Source organism: Thamnophis sirtalis, unplaced genomic scaffold, assembly GCF_051295495.1.
Source record: "Thamnophis sirtalis isolate CommonGarterSnake01/CBP01778 unplaced genomic scaffold, rThaSir2_p1.2 scaffold_8, whole genome shotgun sequence".
Lineage (NCBI taxonomy): Eukaryota > Metazoa > Chordata > Lepidosauria > Squamata > Natricidae > Thamnophis > Thamnophis sirtalis.
In genome coordinates this window covers 7095124-7113789 of record NW_028261388.1, presented here as the reverse complement: position 1 = coordinate 7113789, position 18666 = coordinate 7095124, and the positions used below count along the sequence as shown (strand labels likewise).

Sequence of the window (18666 nt, the reverse complement as noted above, 5' to 3'; positions counted from 1 at the left end):
ATCTGTTCCAAATGCTTGACACGTCTGGATGCCATCCAATTTGCTGTTAATGCTGCCATCATTTGGAGTCTGTGTGGGTGTGTGCATGCAGACACAATATCAAGCTAAGCCATCGAAGTTTATGCACACATGACCTTATTAATGTAACCTCAGAACCAATCACCATTAAAATGCCACACTGTAGCTGCCCGGTTGACCTTTAGCTACCAAATTCGTTTAAGATTTCTCCCTGAAAATGGACTAAATTGATGCTGTGAATTGAATGCATAGAAAGGCACTTATTTTGCATAACTTGCTACTCGTGCATATGTTGATTTTTCCGCCCCCAGGGAGTAAGTATGGAATAGAGTAGAGTAGAGTGTCAGGCCTGCAGTTATATTCCTTTTAGGATCTTTGGCCTGCCACACACTCTATTATTTTACTATGTGTGATGTTCCCGTGGTTTGTCCATGAGGCCAATGTGGAGAAAAGACAAGACACGACCTTTCTCGGGATGGGGAAACCCAGATTGGGGGTCTGAGAGCCCCTTTTATTGAGATAGGACAAAGGCAGGAGGAGCAATAGCATGTGAGTAAAAACAGCCTGTAAAAGTACAATTTCTAATCTGCTCAGGGAAGTTCTGTCTATATATGGTCAAATCCTGGACGTCATTGGTAGGGCACATCTCAGAATGTTATGTTATGCACTATCAGGATGTTATGGAGTTTTAGGAGTTTGTTTTCTCCTGTGTGGTTCAGCGTGGCTCTGCATGCCCTGGTATGAACTGGGCCATGGGTGACCGCTACGCCTACACAAGGAACTATATTACAACAACTATGCTGTTTCATTAGTGTAGTAATTGAGAGGGGGAATAGTAAGGAGTAGAATTGTAGAATTCTATTATTTTACTATGCTGTTTCATTAGTGTAGTAATTGGGAGGGGGAATAGTAAGGAGTAGAATTGTAGAATGGGTTGTTGTCATAATCGGACATTCCTTTCTAAAAGCCCAAGGTTATCCTTTGTCTCTGCACTTCTGCACCGGACCGGAACTAGATGGGTGGAAATGCCAGCGTGGCAGAGGAAGATTGGACCATGTGATGAACTTGTGGTTGTGGAGGCAAGGTCTTGAACTTTCAACTGGGTGGGAATCCAAGGAAGCTTTCAGATTCGGCATTCCACAGTTGTGCCAACATGTCTCTGTTATTAAATTGGAAGTTTAGGGATAGCTCTGCCTTGGACTCTGATTTATTTCTGGATGATATTTGGAACGTTGACATAGAGTAGTATAGAATAGAATTCTTTATTGACCAAGTGTGATTGGACACACAAGGAATTTGTCTTTGGTGCATAAGCTCTCAGTGTACATAAAAGAAAAGATACATTCATCACGAATCGTAAAGTACAACACTTAATGATAGTCATAAGGTACAAATATGCAATCAAATCAAGCACAAAATTACAGTCACACTGTCAGCACCTCTTCATTGAGTAATTAGGAAAGAAGACCACGAGACTCCATAGGTAGAAATCAAGTGTACTTTTACTAATTATAAATGATTAGAAGCGTAGCAAAGCGAAGACTGATTATTTAGGCGGGAAAGCGATTGATATATAAAATAACCCATTCCCCACCCCTTGGCATCCCAGTTACAGTCCAATCATAATTCTCCCTAAGTGTCAGGTGTGAGATAACTTTGAAAGGCATCACCAAGATGGAATGTCGGTGCCGTTAGCCTTGGCGGGAATCTCCTCCGCATGCGTAGTCCGACAGGCAGCAGAACTCCAGAATCTTCCTCCAGCACAATTAGTAACCCCTCCCAAATACCATGCCCTCCCTCCCCGTTTCAAATGGCAGCCGAAGCAACAGCAAAGCAGAGGCTGACACACACACTCATAAGCGGAAGGGGATGGGTGATAGGAACGATGAGAAGATTAATAGTAGTGCAGACTTAGTAAATAGTTTGACAGTGTGGAGGGAACATACCGTAGCCTTATCACATAAACCTTTAAGCTGGCAGTTATTACTTTTAACTCGGAAGCTGCATACTGTTCCCGATAGCAAGGGAGCTGAGATTTGATCTTGAAATATGCTAAGAATGGCTTTAAAAATTTAACTGGCACATAATGTTGGGGAAGGTGGTTGAATGCATGTTCGGCTTCTCAAAGAACATGACAACACAGAGGCCAGGTTGCAGCACATCAATTTCCTGGTTGGAGTAAATCAGGGCTGTTGAACTCTTATTTCATTGAGGGCCGCATCAGGGTTGTGTTTGACCACAGGGGGCCAGGATGGGCGTAGCCAGCTCAACGTCACTCATGTCAGGGGCGCCAGTGGTGGCCCATTCTCCATTCCCACCCCACTCTGGGGCCAGCCAGAGGTGGCATTTGCCAGTTCTCCAAACTACTCAAAATTTCTGCTACCGGTTTGCCGAACTACTCAAAATTTCTGCTACCGGTTCTCCAGAACCTGTCAGACCTGCTGGATTTCACCACTGCTCTATTGTTGTTGTTTTAAATATTTTAAGTGGCCATATTGCAGGTGTGAGAGGGGAAGAGATGCTTATTCATCTTATTGAAAAGGGACACATGTTTAGCTGCCTTAGAAATAAATAAAATATGTGATCTTTATTTTTCAAGCTGATGCATGCCCTACCCTTGCTATTCATTTGAAAAAAATGCCTTTTGGGAACCATCTCTTGAAATTGCCTTATTGATACAGAAAGCAAAGAAGTAAAATTAGGCTCAGGACACGATGCATCCTCAAAGCTGTGCTTTTGAAACCATAGTTAAAAATAAATAAATTATTGCTTGTTTGGAAATCATATTAATGGAAAGATTCAATTGGTGGGGGTCAGGCTCTGCTTCCCTTCCCTAGGCAGTTAAAATGCCATTGATGCGAAGATTATTCCGCGATTAATTTCTCCTTTTCCCCTTGCACAGCTCCCATTAATTACTGAGCGATGTGTAAATGCTTTAAAATCCCTTCAAGAGTTCAGCCGCATGGCTTTGAAATCAAAACGGCTTCCAATTTAGGCAACCATCGATTTCGAATTTTGCCTTCAAAGCACTTAAATCTGACCATTTTTTTGCAAAACGCCAGGATTGATTTCCTTCTCCAGCTGCTAAAGTCTTAACCCGGGTTGATTTATAGACTGGGTTGCGGGAAAACTTGATGGGATTCCATGAAAGTCAGTGTTTCCTACCCAACCATGGAACCTCCAGATAGCTGGACTTCAATTCCCAGAATTCCCGTACCAGCAAGGCCATTCCTGCACATTCTGACAATAAAACTCACTCATTAGAAACTGGTGAGGTTGGAAAACATTGGTACCAATGGTAAAACATTCACTTGAATAAATTGTTTCAACTCCTACCCAAAACAACTCTATAGAGCACTGCACACCAGACAACTAGACACAAGGACAGTTTTTACCCAAACGCCATCACTCTGCTAAACAAATAATTCTCTCAACTATTAATCTTCTCATCATTCCTATCACCCATATCCTCCCACTTATGACTGGTACGACAGTTGCTTGTATCCTGATTGTTTCCTAGTATGATTTGATTGCTTATTGCTTAATGGCTATCATTAAGTGTTGTAGCTTACAGTTGTGACAAATGTATCTTTTTCTTTTATGTAAAGTGGGAGGCACAAGCTTCCTTGTGTTCCAATCAAACTGGCCAATAAAGAATTCTATCCTATCCTATCCTATCCTATCCTATCCTATCCTATCCTACCTATCCTATCCTATCCTATCCTATCCTATCATATCCTCTATTTCCTATTCTATTCTATCCTATCCTATCCTATTCTATACTCTATCCTATTCCTATTCTATTCTATCTCTATGCCTGTCCTATCCTATCCTATCCTCTATTCCTATTCTATTCTATTCCTATTCCTATCCTATCCTATCCTATCTTATCCTCTATTCCTATTCCTATTCTATTCCTATTCCTATCCTATCTTATCCTATCCTATCCTATCCTATCCTATCCTCTATTCCTATCTATTCTATCCTATCGTCTATTCTATTCCTATTCTATTCCTATTCTATTCCTATTCTATCCTATCCTATCCTCTATTCCTATTCCTATTCTATTCCTATTCCTATCCTATCCTATCCTATCTTATCCTCTATTCCTATTCCTATTCTATTCCTATTCCTATTCCTATCCTATCTTATCCTATCCTATCCTATCCTCTTCCTATTCCTATCTATCTATTCCTATTCCTATTCCTATCCTATCCTATCTCTATTCTATCCTATCTATTCTATTCCTATTCCTATCCTATTCCTATCTATCCGATCTTACCTATCCTATCCTATCCTCTCCTCTATTCCTATTCCTATTCCTATTCTATTCCTATTCCTATCCTATCCTCTATTCCTATTCTATTCTATCCTATCCTCTATTCCTATTCCTATTCTATTCTATTCTCTATTCCTATTCCTATCCTATCCTATCCTCTATTCCTATTCTATTCTACCCTATCCTATCCTCTATTCCTATTCTATTCTATTCTGTTCTATTCTTTTCTATTCTATTCTCTATTCCTATCCTACCTATCCTCTATTCCCTATTCTATTCTCTATTTCTATCCTATCCTATCCTCTATTCCTATTCTATTCTATCCTATCCTCTATTCCTATTCTATTCTATTCTCTATTCCTATTCCTATCCTATCCTATCCTGTATTCCTATTCTATTCTACCCTATCCTATCCTCTATTCCTATTCTATTCTATTCTGTTCTATTCTTTTCTATTCTATTCTCTATTCCTATCCTATCCTATCCTCTATTCCTATTCTATTCTCTATTTCTATCCTATCCTATCCTCTATTCCTATTCTATTCTATCCTATCCTCTATTCCTATTCTATTCTATTCTCTATTTCTATCCTATCCTATCCTCTATTCCTATTCTATTCTATCCTATCCTCTATTCCTATTCTATTCTATCCTATCCTCTATTCCTATTCTATTCTATTCTCTATTCCTATTCCTATCCTATCCTCTATTCCTATTCTATTCTACCCTATCCTATCCTCTATTCCTATTCTATTCTATTCTGTTTCTATTCTTTTCTATTCTATTCTCGATTCCTATCCTATCCTATCCTCTATTCCTATTCTATTCTATTCTATTCTCTATTTCTATCCTATCCTATCCTCTATTCCTATTCTATTCTATCCTATCCTCTATTCCTATTCCTATTCTATTCTACTCTATTCCTATTCCTATCCTATCATGTATTCCTATTCTATTCTACCCTATCCTATCCTCTATTCCTATTCCCATTCCGATTCCGATTCCCATTCCTATTCTATTCTATTCTATTCTCTATTCCTATTCCTATTCCTATCCTATCCTCTATTCCTATTGTATTCTATCCTATCCTATCCCCTATTCCTATTCTATTCTATTCTATTCTATTCTTATTCTTTTGTAAATTCAGCCAGGTTTCTATCCCAAAGGTACTTTTTCAAAGGCAAGTGGACTTTCTTATTTTTCTTTGAAGACGTTTTGCTTCTCATCCAAGAAGCTTCTTCAGCTCTGACTGGATGGTCATTTGCTGGTCATTTGCATTCTTTTAGAAAGTCATTGAGGCCACTTGGAGGTTTGTCTGAGTCCTCAGGGCCGCCTTAGTGGTGCAAATGAATGTGCAGCCTTCTTGGAACTGCTGAACGGGCTGTGTTGCAAACCCTGAGGTTGCAGACAAGTGCTTCAACGCTGGAGGTTTTTAAGAGGAGGCTGGACAGCCACTTGTCTGGAATGGTACCTGAGCAGGAGGTTGGACTAGAAGACTTCCAAGGTCCCTTCCAACTCCGTTATTCTTTCATTCTATTCGGAATGAAGCAGCACTTCAGTTCCTGCAATCTTTTTTACGCAGTTTCAGAATACTTTTCCCCCAATTCTTTACAAAACAGCCAAATGAATTCTTGGCAGTCCTTCAGAGAGGAGACTATGTAGGGCTCTTTGACCTCTGCCTCTAATTGGAAGTGATTTTTTTCCCCCCCAAATGCAATTCTCACAGAGTCTCTTTAATAAGATGAATGGAGAATAAAGGGCGAAGGTTGGGATCACTACATTTCTAGCTGGCTGAATTATTTCCCAGTTCGAACAATCTATGCCGAAGTGTAATAAGGTTTTTTTTAACTGCCTCCGGCCAGGTGGTGGAACCTGTTTGCTGATAACAGAGTCGCTTGCAGCTTGTAAGTTGACATAAATGTCTTCTAAATCTTTTATCAGCCTGAGAACTGACTCTTATAATTATTTTAGGCCTTGCAGGGTGTTATCACGAACTGGTTGCAAAATTGTATTGGGTCAACTGAAGTTATTTCCCTTGGTGCTTGAAGGACCACAGGGAAGAATCAGTGGTCTTTGAGAATGGAGGGCCAAAAAGTTTTTCTCAACCTTAGGAACTTTAAGGCAAGTGGACGTCAACTTCTAATGTGCCTAAAGCATTCATTATCCATGCTCAGTATCACCTTGACTCTGCACAGGTTCAAGATCGCCTTCAGCCAAATTGCCCTCCTCCAAATATTAAGAGAAAATCTACATCTGCTCCAGGATCTTTGCTTCCATCTCTTTGCATGTTGCAAGTCTTACTTCATTCTAAGCCTTTGCTTTCCTGACTTCATTCTTTCAAGATTGAGGTGCGTCTCCTGGGCCTTCTTCTCGGCCAGATCCAATTTGAACTGAGCTGTTTTGCCAACTCTTTCTCCTGGTGGCAGCTTAGCTCCAACAACTGCTTCCTGTTGGGGCCCTAAGGAGCCCAGGCAGGGAGGGGAGGAGTGGCTGGGAGGGGAGGGGTGAGTAGAGGCCGGCGAGGCACCCTTCGGTGTGAGTGACATTGAGTTGCCCATGCCCACCCAGTCACGTGACCACCTAGCCACACCCACCCAGCCGATCATTAGGCAGATCATATTAGAGGTCTGCGGGATTTAAAATTATGAATTTAGTGGTCCTTGAGGTCCGAAAGGTTGGTAACTCCTGGACTAGAAGACCCCCAAGGTCCCTTCCAACTCTTCTCTTCTCTTCTCTCTTTTACTCTGCTCTACTCTACTCTACTCTACTCCACTCCACTCCACTCCACTCCACTCCACTCCACTCCACTCCACTCCACTCCACTCCACTCTATAATGGAAGGCAGTAAGGCCAAAATACAAGAGTCAAAGAATTTGAGGAAGGAAGAATTGAAAATTGGGATCCCACCTTGTCTGACGTTCGTTGCCTCTATATTCTTTGCCTTTATGTTCAAGAACCCCCAATTTTCACCCTTTTTTGAAGCTTAAGCTTGAAATAGAATTTTATAAAGGAGCCCAGCTCCACTGCTCCAATTCACCTTAGCAAAACGTAAGGGCGGGAAGCCCTGTGAAGAATTTATTTTATCAATTTATCACCATCCTCCCTTCTCCTTTGCCTCTCCTGCTTTCGGTTCCCATCCTTCTGGCTGTCTGCAAATTTTTGGATTTCGGTTGAGTCATTGATTGGGGAGAAAGTTGTGTGCCAATAAAGGCAACAGCTTGCTAAGCAGAAACGTTAAAAAGGCCCGAGCTGCCGTCCGTTTGATCAATTGTGTTTACTCGGAGATGGAAGAAAGCGTCCCCGCTGTGATGGAATGGAAGGATTACTTTTGTGTCTGTCAGCAACTAAAACTCTCCGGAAAGGAAGAAAAATGCACAGCGCAAGCACTGGCATCAGCCTTGGTGGAACGTCTCACGGAGAAAGTCCGAACAGGGGTCAGTTCAAAGGTCCATCCCAGTAGCTGGCTTGCCTCTGACTCATCCCGCTGCTTCAGAAGATTTTAGCGGAACAAACTTTGCTTGTCAAAACCGTGACCCGTCAAAACCGCGGTCCACTAAAGCGCGCCCGATTAAAGCGCGTACCTGACGTCATCAGCAGCGCGACAAATACGACCGCGGAGAAAAAAGGGCGCTTTAAAAAGCGCTTTGAAAGCAAGCCGATTCACATAAAGGTAAGGGTTAGGTTTAGGGTTAGGGTTAGGGTTAGGTTTAGGGTTACGTTAAGCGTTAGGGTTAGGGTTAGGTTAAGGGTTAGCGTTAGGTTTAGCGTTAGGTTAAGGGTTAGGGTTAGGTTTAGGGTTAGGTTTGGGGGGGTTAGGTTTAGATTTACGCGTTAATTTTAAGTTTACCGCTCACAGCGTGCTGTTTTCGTCGCACTGTGATGACGTCACGTACGCGCTTTCGTCGAGCACGCTTTAGTCTACCGCGGTTTTGTGGTGGAACCGTCAAAACTCTTTAATGGCAAATGTTTGTCTGAAGTCTAGCAAAATTGGGTATGGCAAGAATTGGGAGATGTCTACTCTAGAGAAAAGAAGGACTGGGTGGGGGACATGATAGCACTATTTCAGTATTGGAGGGGCTGCCACAAAGAAGATGGGGGGGGGTCAACCTTTTTTCCAAAGGACCAGAAAGTCAGGTAGGAAACAATGGATGGAAACCAATGAAGGAGAGGAGCAACCTGGAGTTAAAGAGAAACTTCCTTAACAGTGAGGACAATTAGCCAGTGCAAGTGCTTGCCTTCAGAAGTTTTAGGTGCATCATCACTGGAGGTTTTGAAGAAGAGGCTAAACCAGGGGTCGGCAACCCATGGCTCTGGAGCCGCATGTGGCTCTTTCATCCCTCTGCTGCGGCTCCCTGTCGCCGGTCAGCTCCACAATTGATAGGGCTTTTGGTTATGACAGGTAGAGGAAAAAGGACGCCGTGCTAGGGCGAGACTCTATGATGGGGGAACCGGACTTCTGGTCGGCAGAGGAAAAAGGACGCCACACTAGGAGAAGACTCTATGGTGGGGGAACTGGACTTCTGGTCGGCAGAGGAAAAAGGACGCCCTGCTATGAGGAGACTCTGTGGTGTGGGAACTGGACTTCTGGTCGGCAGAGGAAAAAGGATGCCGTGCTATGAGGAGACTCTGTGATGTGGGAACTGGACTTCTGGTCAGCAGAGGAAAAAGGACGCCATGCTAGAAGAAGACTCTATGGTGGGGGAATTGGACTTCTGGTTGGCAGAGGAAAAGGGGCACCTCTCTAGGAGGAGACTCTATGGTGGGGCACTGGTATTCTGGTCAGCAGAGGAAAAAGGATGGCGTGCTATGAGGAGACTATAGTGGGGGAACTGGACTTCTGGTCGGCAGAGGAAAAAGGATGCTGCGCTAGGAGGAGACCCTATGGTGGAGACTCTATGGTGGTCTCTATGGACTCTATGGTGGATTCTATGGTGGAGACATGAGTCAGTCTGTCTGTCTGTCTGTCTGTCTGTCTGTCTGTCTGTCTGTCTGTCTATCTATCTATCTATCTATCTATCTATCTATCTATCTATCTATCTATCTATCTATCTATCATCATCAAGAGCCGTGGTGGTTAGAACGCAGTATTTCAGGCTAACTCTGCCCACTGCCAGCAGTTCGATCCTGACCGGCTCAAGGTTGACTCAGCCTTCCATCCTTCTGAGGTCAATAAAATGAGGACCAGTTTGTTGGGGGGGGGGGAATAGGCTGACTGTAAACCGCTTAGAGAGGGCTGAGAAGCTGTGTACAGGTAATCATCAATTTACGACAGTCTGTTTAATGATCATTCAGTGTCACAACGGCACTGAAAAAAAGTAAGCTATGACCATTTTTCACACTTACGACCATTGCAGCATCCCTGTGGTCACATGATCAAAATTTGGATGCTTGGCAAGGCGTTTTGCAGCCTTTTGACATGCAAAGTCAGTAGGGTATACAGATCCGCTTAACAACCACATTACCAACTTAACAAATGCAACGATTCACTGAAGAACTATGGCAAGAAAAGCCCTAAAATGAGACACATAGCAAATGTTTCACTTAACAACATAAATGTTGGGCTCCCTTATGGTTGTACCTCGAGGACTACCTGTCTAGGTCTAAGTGCGATGGCTATTGCTATTCTTCCTTTGCAGAGTAACCTTTTGAAATAGGTCCCTGCCCACAATCCTGTTGTGTACAGTGACAAATACACCGTGTTGATTTTCATGTCTAAAATATCCACTCTAATGAATTCAGCCTTTGACGCCTGGTGTCAAAGCAATTGTCCTAAGGCTACAAATGCAATTCTCTTCAGGCGCAGATTATTGGTTTCTCAGCTATGGAGAATATATATATATATTTGTCACGTAATGGCTAAGTTTTGAAATGTCTTTTTCGAACGAAGCCTTTTGATCGACAGCTGCTCCGAGCTTCTCTGTCAACATTCCATGCGCAATTATAGTCAGCTACTGCCCGGTGGCTAAGATGCTGTGCTTGTCGGTCAGAAAGGTCGGCAGTTCGGTGGTTCGAATCCCTAGCGCCGCACAATGGAGTGAGCTCCCGTGACTTGTCCCAGCTTCCGCCAACCTAGCAGTTCGAAAGCAGGTAAAAAATGCAAGGAGAAAAATAGGGACCACCTTTGGTGGGAAGGGAACAGCGTTCCGTGCGCCTTTGGCGTTGAGCCACATGATTATGGAGACGTCTTTGGACAGCGCTGGCTCTTCAGCTTTGAAACGGAGATGAGCACCGCCCCCTAGAGTCGGGAACGACTAGCACATATGTGTGAAGGGAACCTTTACCTTTATCTTTTATTGCTCGGCATTTGAGTGTGTATCGTCTCCTGCCATTTTTCTTATTGCCGGTGCCGTCATGACTGCAGTGAAAGGGGGTTGGCCAGACACATGAGATCTCAATACAGGTAGTCCTCGGCTTACGATTGGATGCACAAGGAATTTGTCTCCGGGACATTAAGAATGGAGTGGAGGGGAGTGAAAAGGAAGGGAAGGAAAGGGAGGAGATGAGGGGAGGGGAGAGGAGGAGGGGAGATGGGGAGGAAGAGAATAAGGTGTCAGGGTTCCAAATATCATCCAAAAGTAAATCAGAGTCCAAGGCAAAGTATTGCTCAAAGTTCCAATTTATTAAGAGACCCATGTTGGCACATCTGGGGAAAAAAATCAGCTTCCCGGTTTTCCCCACCCAGTTGAAAGTTTAAGATCTTGCCCCCACGCCCACAAGTCCATCACATGGTCCAATCTCCCACTGCCATGCTGGCAGTTCCACCCACCCAGTTCCGGTCAGGTGCAGAGGTGCAAAGACAAAGGATGACCTTGGTTTCCTAGAAAGAATGTTGTTATGGCTACCTAGCATCTAACTCTGTACAATTCTCCCCTCCCATTTTCCCACAATATAAAATACATAGCAGAATAATAGAAAGTGTGGCAGGCCAAAGATCCAAAAGAAAAGATTTATTTATTTATTTATTTATTTATTTATTAGACTTATATACCGCTTCATAGGGCTTTCAGCCCTCTCTAAGCGGTTTACAAATTTTTTTTAGCAAATTGAGTCAGCAACTTGCCCCCACAGTCCGGGTCCTCATTTCACCCACCTTGGAAGGATGGAAGGCTGAGTCGACCTTGAGCCGGTGAGATTTGAACCACTGAACTGCAGATCACAGTCAGCTAAAGTGGCCTGCAAGGCCTGGCATAGGGCTTGAAGGGACCTCGGAAGTGTTCTAGTCCAACCCCCTCGAGCAGGAAACCCTATACGATGGCTGCTTTACAACTGCTGTGTTTACCGAACGAACACCATTTTATGACCATTATAATATATGGCGGTAATGGAGAGTCTCCATTATGGTCGTAAGTCGAGGACTATTTTTATAATGCTGCTGTGGCGGCACAATGGTTTGCCCAATGGCTGGTATACAAAAGGCACTTTCCTGGTATTGTATAAACATAGACGCACACACACTCCTTGTAGAGATGGCTTTGAAATGACAATCAAAATGTCCCTCTCCAGCCCAATTACAGGCCAATTTCGATCCCCTTTCGAAAGCTCACCCCCCTTCTATCAAAGATACGTTCTTCTGTGAAAGACGACAAAAGCTTGGCTGTGGGTTAACGTTTCCAATTTTCCCAAGAGAACAGAAGCCCAACCAATCTTTTGCCTTTTTTAAACAAGGAAAGAAAAAGAGAACCAGGTCGTCCTCAGTAGAGGAGAATATGCAAATGCAACAACGGTTAGAGTGGATGGAGGGAGGGGTATTAGGAAAGACAGGAAGGAGAGGAGAAAGGAGAGGAACAGGAGAAAGGGAAAGGCAGAGGAAGAATGGGAGGGAATGTAAGAGTAGGAAAGAGGGGAGGAATCGGAAGAAGGGGGGAAGGTTAAAGGGGAGGAAGAGTAAGGAGAGAAGGGAAAGGACAGGTGGAAAGAAGGAAGGAGAGAAGAAAGAGAAGAAAGCGGGGTAGGAAGGAGGGAGGGAAGCAGGGAGGGAAGGAGGGAGGGAAGGAAGGAGAGAAGGAGAGAAGAAAGGAAGGAAGGAAGGAGGGAAGAAAGGAGGGAATCTAAGAGAAAAGAAAGAAAGGAAGGAGGGAAGGAGGGAAGGAAGGAGGGAATGTATGAGAGAAGGAAGGGGGGAAGGAGAGAGGAAAGGGAGGGGGAAGGGAAGGAGAAAAGGAGAAAAGAAAGGAGGGAAGGAAGGAGAGAAGGAGAGAAGGAGGGAGGGAAGGAAGGGGAGTGGGAGAGAAGAAACGAGGGAAGGAAAGAGGGAGGGAGGGAAGAAGATGCCTAACTTTTGATGTCTATAACGAATTTGTTATTATGGAAATGTCTCGAAACGTAGTCAAATGTAATAAAATAAAATAAAATAATAATAATAATAATAAAATACAATCTTTTACCCACACGCCGTTGCCCTTTTTGTCTCTCCGGGTGACCTCGAAGAACATGTTCTCAATAATGGGACAACCCCAGACAAGAATCTTGCTGACTCTTGATCAGGTTAAAGATCACAAGACAATTAATTCCTAGCAGTTTTCAGGTCTTCGGAGTACAAGCAAAGGTGCTGACACTTCCTTTTGTGCATTGGGTGATTTCTTGGAACTTGACATTATCCGTTTTTTTAAAGATCTCTGGTTTGGTACGAATAGTGTCAACTCTTCCTCCTATTTTTGAGGTGCAGGAGGCGATGAGCATGGTCACCTCATGGCTGCCGCTATGTTGCGTGTCGCTGGGCCTGCCGCTCTTTTTGCGGCGGCCATTAGCGTGACAGAAGGGGCGCGGTGGCTAGGGTTGCGGGAGAGGCTGTTAGGTAAGGGCGGGGCATGGGGCATCTTCCCCTCCCTTCCCCTCCCCCCTCCAGCCTTTTTTTTTCTGCAGTGTACCGTAGAGTTGATCTTTCATTTGTTTTTCTTTTTATTTTTGAAAATTTTATTAATTTCATATATACATTCACAATTATGTGATCTCATAACTGTTATTAATAATATGTATTTATAACAATTTTTCCCCTGCAGTTGACAATATACTTGAAATTGCTTTCTTACTGTCCCATAACTCCATCTTATCTTACAACATTCCTACTTCTTCTTCCTTCCTTCCCTCCTTCCTTCCCTCCTTTCTTCTCTCCTACTCTCCTTCCTACTCTCCTTCCTTCCCTCCCTCCTTCCCCCTTCCCTCCTTCCCTCCTCCCTTCTCTCCTTCTCTCCTTCCCTCCTCCTTCCCTGCTTCCTTCCCTGCTTCCTTCCCTCCTTTCTTCTCTCCTCCTCTCCTTTCTTTCCCCCTTCCTTTCCTCCTACCTTCCCCCCTTCCTTCTCTCCTACATTCCCTCCTTCCTTCCCTCCTTTCTTCTCTTCTTCTCTCCTTCCTTCCCTCCTTGCTTCCCTCCTTTCTTCTCTCCTTCTCTAATCCCCGCCAGCCTTACCGCCTCACCTCGCATTGTTTCAACCAGAGAAAATGGGGACTGGCTGCGCATGCATTTAAATATTTTAGGGGAGGGCTTATTTTGGGGGGAGGGCTCGTTTTCAGGAATGTTGAATGTATGTTTGAATGTTTATTTTATTTATATGCCACCCTTTTCCCCTGAAGGGGACTCAGGGTGGCTCACAACTCAAACCAGGGAAGGGGGGATACAGACAAAATTAAAAACGACACAAAACAATGCATGATTTAAAACACACAACAGTCATACCATTCGAGACGGGGGCAACGGTTCTTTAGCCCCAGGCCTGTCGGAACAGCCAGGTTTTAAGGGCTTTGCGGAAGGCCTGGAGGGTGGTGAGGGTTCGAATCTCCACGGGGAGTTCGTTCCAGAGGGTCGGAGCAGCCACAGAGAAGGCTCTCCTCCGGGTAGTCGCCAGTCGACACTGGCCGGCGGATGGAAGAGGTCTTATTTTAGCGCATGCACTCAGAAGCCTGATTGGGCTTATTATCCAGGGAGGTCTTATTTTGGGGAAAACCGGGTATCAACGAGGGAAGCACAAAGCAGAAACAAAGACATATGTATTTTTGATAAAACTCTCTGAGGCTTATCATCCCTTATCCCAATACCCACTCCAGAATTCATACATATAGAGGCATCCATAAATTACCACCACCCCCCCAAATAAAACTGGCTGTTGTTTTGTCACTGTGGTATTCTCTCAGTGGGCGTTTTGCAAGAACCTTTGTGGCCAAAAGCAATTTAGCAAACCACTGGCGCTCTGATTGCCTTGAAGATGCTTTCGAATATGGCCTGAAGATCAGCTGGAATCCTGTCCAGTTTTTCTTCATAAAGAATAGAGCTATTTTGCAACAATAAGCTAAACTTGTGTTATTAAAGCTGAGGCAGCCCGGCTCTTTAGCAAATGGAAAAGGAATCAATAGACAGCATTTAACCATCTGGTGATCTAATCCGCTTGTCATTGTAAAGCTTTCTGGTCCCTGGATAGCAAGTCCAAATACAATACAATAGAAGAATGGGAAGGGACCTTGGAGGTCTTCTAGTCCAACCCCCTGCCTAGGCAGGAAACTGTATACCATTTCAGACAAATGGCTATCCAACATCTTCTTAAAGACTTCGAGTGTTGGGGCATTCACAACTTCTGGAGGCAACTTCTCTTCTACTGATTAATTGTTCTAACTGTCAGGAAATTTCTCCTCAGTTTTAAGTTGCTTCTCTCCTTGATTAGTTTCCACCCATTGCTTCTTGTGCTTTGGGGAATAGATTGACTCTCTCTTCTTTGTGGCAACCCCTGAGATATTGGGAAACTGCTATCATGTCTCCCTTGGTCCTTCTTTTCATTAAACTAGACATACCCAGTTCCTGCAACTGATCTTCATATGTTTTAGCCTCCTGTCCCCTAATCCTCTTTGTTGCTCTTCTCTGCACTCTTTCTAGAGTCTCCACATCTTTTCTACATCGTGGTGACCAAAACTGAATGCTGTATTCCAAGTGATATTCCTTCAAACTTTGATCTAAAGCAGGGGTGTCAAAATCAAGCCCAAGAGAAAATGGATAAAAGAGGAAGAAGGGGGGGAAAGTGTAGTATTAGTAGATTAAAGGGAATAGTAGCATGATTGGTCTTGTTATGCAACTAATTAAGAAATAAAGAACGCATAGTATTTTGTTAATTGTAGAAAAAAACTGAAAGAAATGCTCTCTATGTCAAAAGGTAACTAGAGGATATATACTGTTTATAGTAAAATAGACCAATAGAGAAATATGAAATGATCATTTGGTGCAATTTTTGAAGGGGCAATTGAAGATATTGTTTATGTATTAAGAAAAAAACGAATATAAAAAAAATGGAAAATAATGGAAGAAAATAATTTGGCTGAACGTGAAAACCAATCTACGATGTAAAATGGATTAAGTAAAGGGGAGGATGTAAAAGGCAACATCAATCTGGTCAACACTTTGTTTCTATAATATATGTAAAGATGTATTAAAAAATAAACTTGGGGGGGGGAAATCAAGGCCTGCGGGCCAGATCCAGGCCATGGAGTGCTTAAATCTGGTCCGCTCTGGAAATAGCAAAGGAGCAGTTCATGGTACCTCTGGTAGCCAAAATGGGGTTGGGGGTGCGTCCCCCCCATGCCCTATTTTGCCTGGCAGGATGCTGCAGGAGGCATCCGTCCTATCTCCCCCCACCTCTTCGTGCTAGTCGGCCCATGGAGGAGAACTACAATGCTGATCCGGCCCTCAAAGAAATCCAGTTTGACACCCCTGGTCTAAAGAGCCAAAAACTTTATTGTTTGTATTTTAAATTATTAAACCGTCCCACTGAGGGCTGGTACTGTATTTTTCAAAGTATAAGATGCACCTTTTCCCCTCAAACAAGAGGGTGAAAAGCTGGGTGAGTCTTATACACTGAATACAGCATCTTTTGCCTCACGAAACTCCGCCCCCTTCACCAAAATAGCAGTGCATAGCTTGTAGGAGGCTTTCAGAGAGTTCCTGGGGACTGGGGAAGGCAGAAATGAGCAAAAAATGGCCAAGTTCTTTTGCTCAATTTCCCCCCCCTCCCCAGTCCCCAGGAGCACTCTATAAGCTTCCTAATGCCCTTTTAAAAAAATAAAAAGCGGGCTCGTTTTCACAAAAAATGGGCCGTTTTTTGCTCATTTTTGTGCCCCCCCCCAGGAACACACTTCAAGCCTCCTAAAAGCTATTCATGCCTTGGGGGGGGGAGAATGGGCCCATTTTCACAAAAAACGGGCCGTTTTGGGGAGGTCTGCAGAGTGCTAAAACTTTTTTTTTTTAATTTGCCTCTTCAAAACCTTGGTGCGTCTTATACTCTGAAAAATACGGTAGTGGGTGAAAGCTTGTCAAAGAAAGATCCCTCCTAGAACATTCTAGGTGAAATTTCCTGTCAATTAAAACAGTTAATTAGTGGAATGCCTGGTATTTGTCCAGAATGGTATAGGGTCTCCTGCTTAAGCAGCGGGTTGGACTAGAATAGGGGTGTCAAACTCGATGTCATTGAGCGCCGCATCAGAGTTGTGTTTGACCTCGTGTGTGTGTGTGTGTGTGTGTGTGTGTGTGTGTGTGTGTGTGTGTAGGATCTAGTGTGGGCGTGGCCAGTTCGATGCCACTCCTGTCAGAGGCACCTGTGGTGGCCCGAGTGCTCTGCCAGTGAAAACAGGCTCCCGAGCTCTATTTTCGTCTGCCATGGCCTCCTGAAAATGGAGCTCGGGAGGGCCTCCCAAGCTCCATTTTCATTGGCACAAGGTTGCAGGAGGCTGTGGCAGCCGAAAACAGAGTTTGGGAGCCCGTTTTTGCCGTCAGAGGCACCGCGGGCCAGTCCAGGCTGGCCCCATGGGCCAAATCTAAGTACCTCACGGGCTGGATCCGGCCCCCAGTCCTTGAGTTTGACACTCCTGAACTAGAAGATCTGCAAGGTCCCTTGTGTTATTCTGTTACACTTGCATAGTCAAGGATACCCTTTCTCTGACAGTTATATTGTTATTTATTTTCCTCCCTCTTTCTCTTTCCTGTAGGGCAATTCTGGCCTGGGGTTCAGTATCGCTGGAGGAACAGATAACCCACATATCGGGGATGATCCCGGAATATTTATTACTAAGATAATACCAGGAGGAGCTGCCGCAGAGGATGGAAGACTCAGGTAATTTGCCCTTTTATTTTCTAAACATAGAATCTGACACTGTACCTGTTGTGACCTGCCAGCGGAGCTGGTAGCAGATTCGGACAGTGAGGAGGTTGGGGAGGAACATGGGCCAGTCCTGGAGTCTGGGGAAGGCTCTGAAGAACAGCTGGAGCCTGTTTCCAGTGTGCACATGCGCAGAGATGCCAAGAGAAGGGAACTGCTAAGGAACAAGTGTTGGCTCGGGAGTAAAGCCTCTCATTTCGCCTTGAGCGGTAAGGAAGCGAGCCCCGGGCCGGCATCCCTGCCTCCTTCCTCCGAGAGCCCCGGCAGTGGGGAATGCAAAGCGGAATAGGAGGCGCCCGGCCAGCAGAGGTTCCGCGTGGAAGGCAAGGGAAGGGTGCAGAGGTGGGGGTGGCTGGCTGTCTCCCAAGCCGGCTCTTGGAGGAAGGAGGCAGGGATGCCTGCCTGCATCCCACGGATGGGGCTTCCCATGTTTGCCCGGCCCAATTTCTGGCATGCCATGGACCAGTGCCAGTCCTTGGATCAGGGGTTGGAGACCTCTTTTCTAAGAGATTGTATCCAAGAATCATAGCAATAGCAATAGCAATAGCAGTTAGACTTATATACCGCTTCATAGGGCTTTCAGCCCTCTCTAAGCGGTTTACAGAGTCAGCATATCGCCCCCACAGTCTGGGTCCTCATTTCACCCACCTCGGAAGGATGGAAGGCTGAGTCAACCTTGAGCCGGTGAGATTAGAACCGCTGAACTGCAGATAACAGTCAGCTGAAGTGGCCTGCAGTACTGCACCCTAACCACTGCGCCACCTCGGCCATACTCAATGAAATAATTCTTAGTGACAGCTGGATCAAACAGATTAATTTTTGTGTTTTCCATCTTGTTTTGTGCCGGGGAGTCAAACTCAAGGCCTGTGGGCCAGATCTGGTCTACGGGGTGTTTAGTTCTGGCCCATGGAGCTGCCCTGGAAATAGTAAAAGACCGGCCCATGATGCCTCTGCAGGGGTGGGATCCTGCCAGTTTAATAACCAGTTCGCCAAGCGCACACGCCTGACGTGCGCTGCGTCTGTGCGTAGTTCACAGAGAAATCACCGTCCGCATAACTGCTGGTGAGGAAAACAGCTGAGGCGCGGAAATCCACTCTACCATGCCTGTCAGCTGGGCTTCAGAAAAGGGAATATAGGTGAGTATGGCAGAGGGGCAGGCAGGTGGGCCCAGCTGAAAGTCAGAGCGAACTGGTTCATTCCAGTGGTGGGTTCCGGATCCCATTGCAACGGGTACGCTGCA

General features: G+C 44.7%; 1 protein-coding gene across 10 annotated transcripts in view; it reads left to right on the top strand.

Moving 5' to 3' along the window:
• The window catches only part of DLG2 (discs large MAGUK scaffold protein 2), a 1057900-nt gene that overhangs the window by 798748 nt on the left and 240486 nt on the right, over positions 1 to 18666 (top strand). For all 10 annotated transcript variants that reach the window (XM_087721030.1, XM_087721029.1, XM_087721034.1 and 7 more), the window contains one exon: positions 17257 to 17381. In XM_087721030.1, the coding sequence (XP_087577156.1) occupies positions 17257 to 17381 (125 nt within the window). The remainder of the gene's footprint in view (positions 1 to 17256; positions 17382 to 18666) is intronic.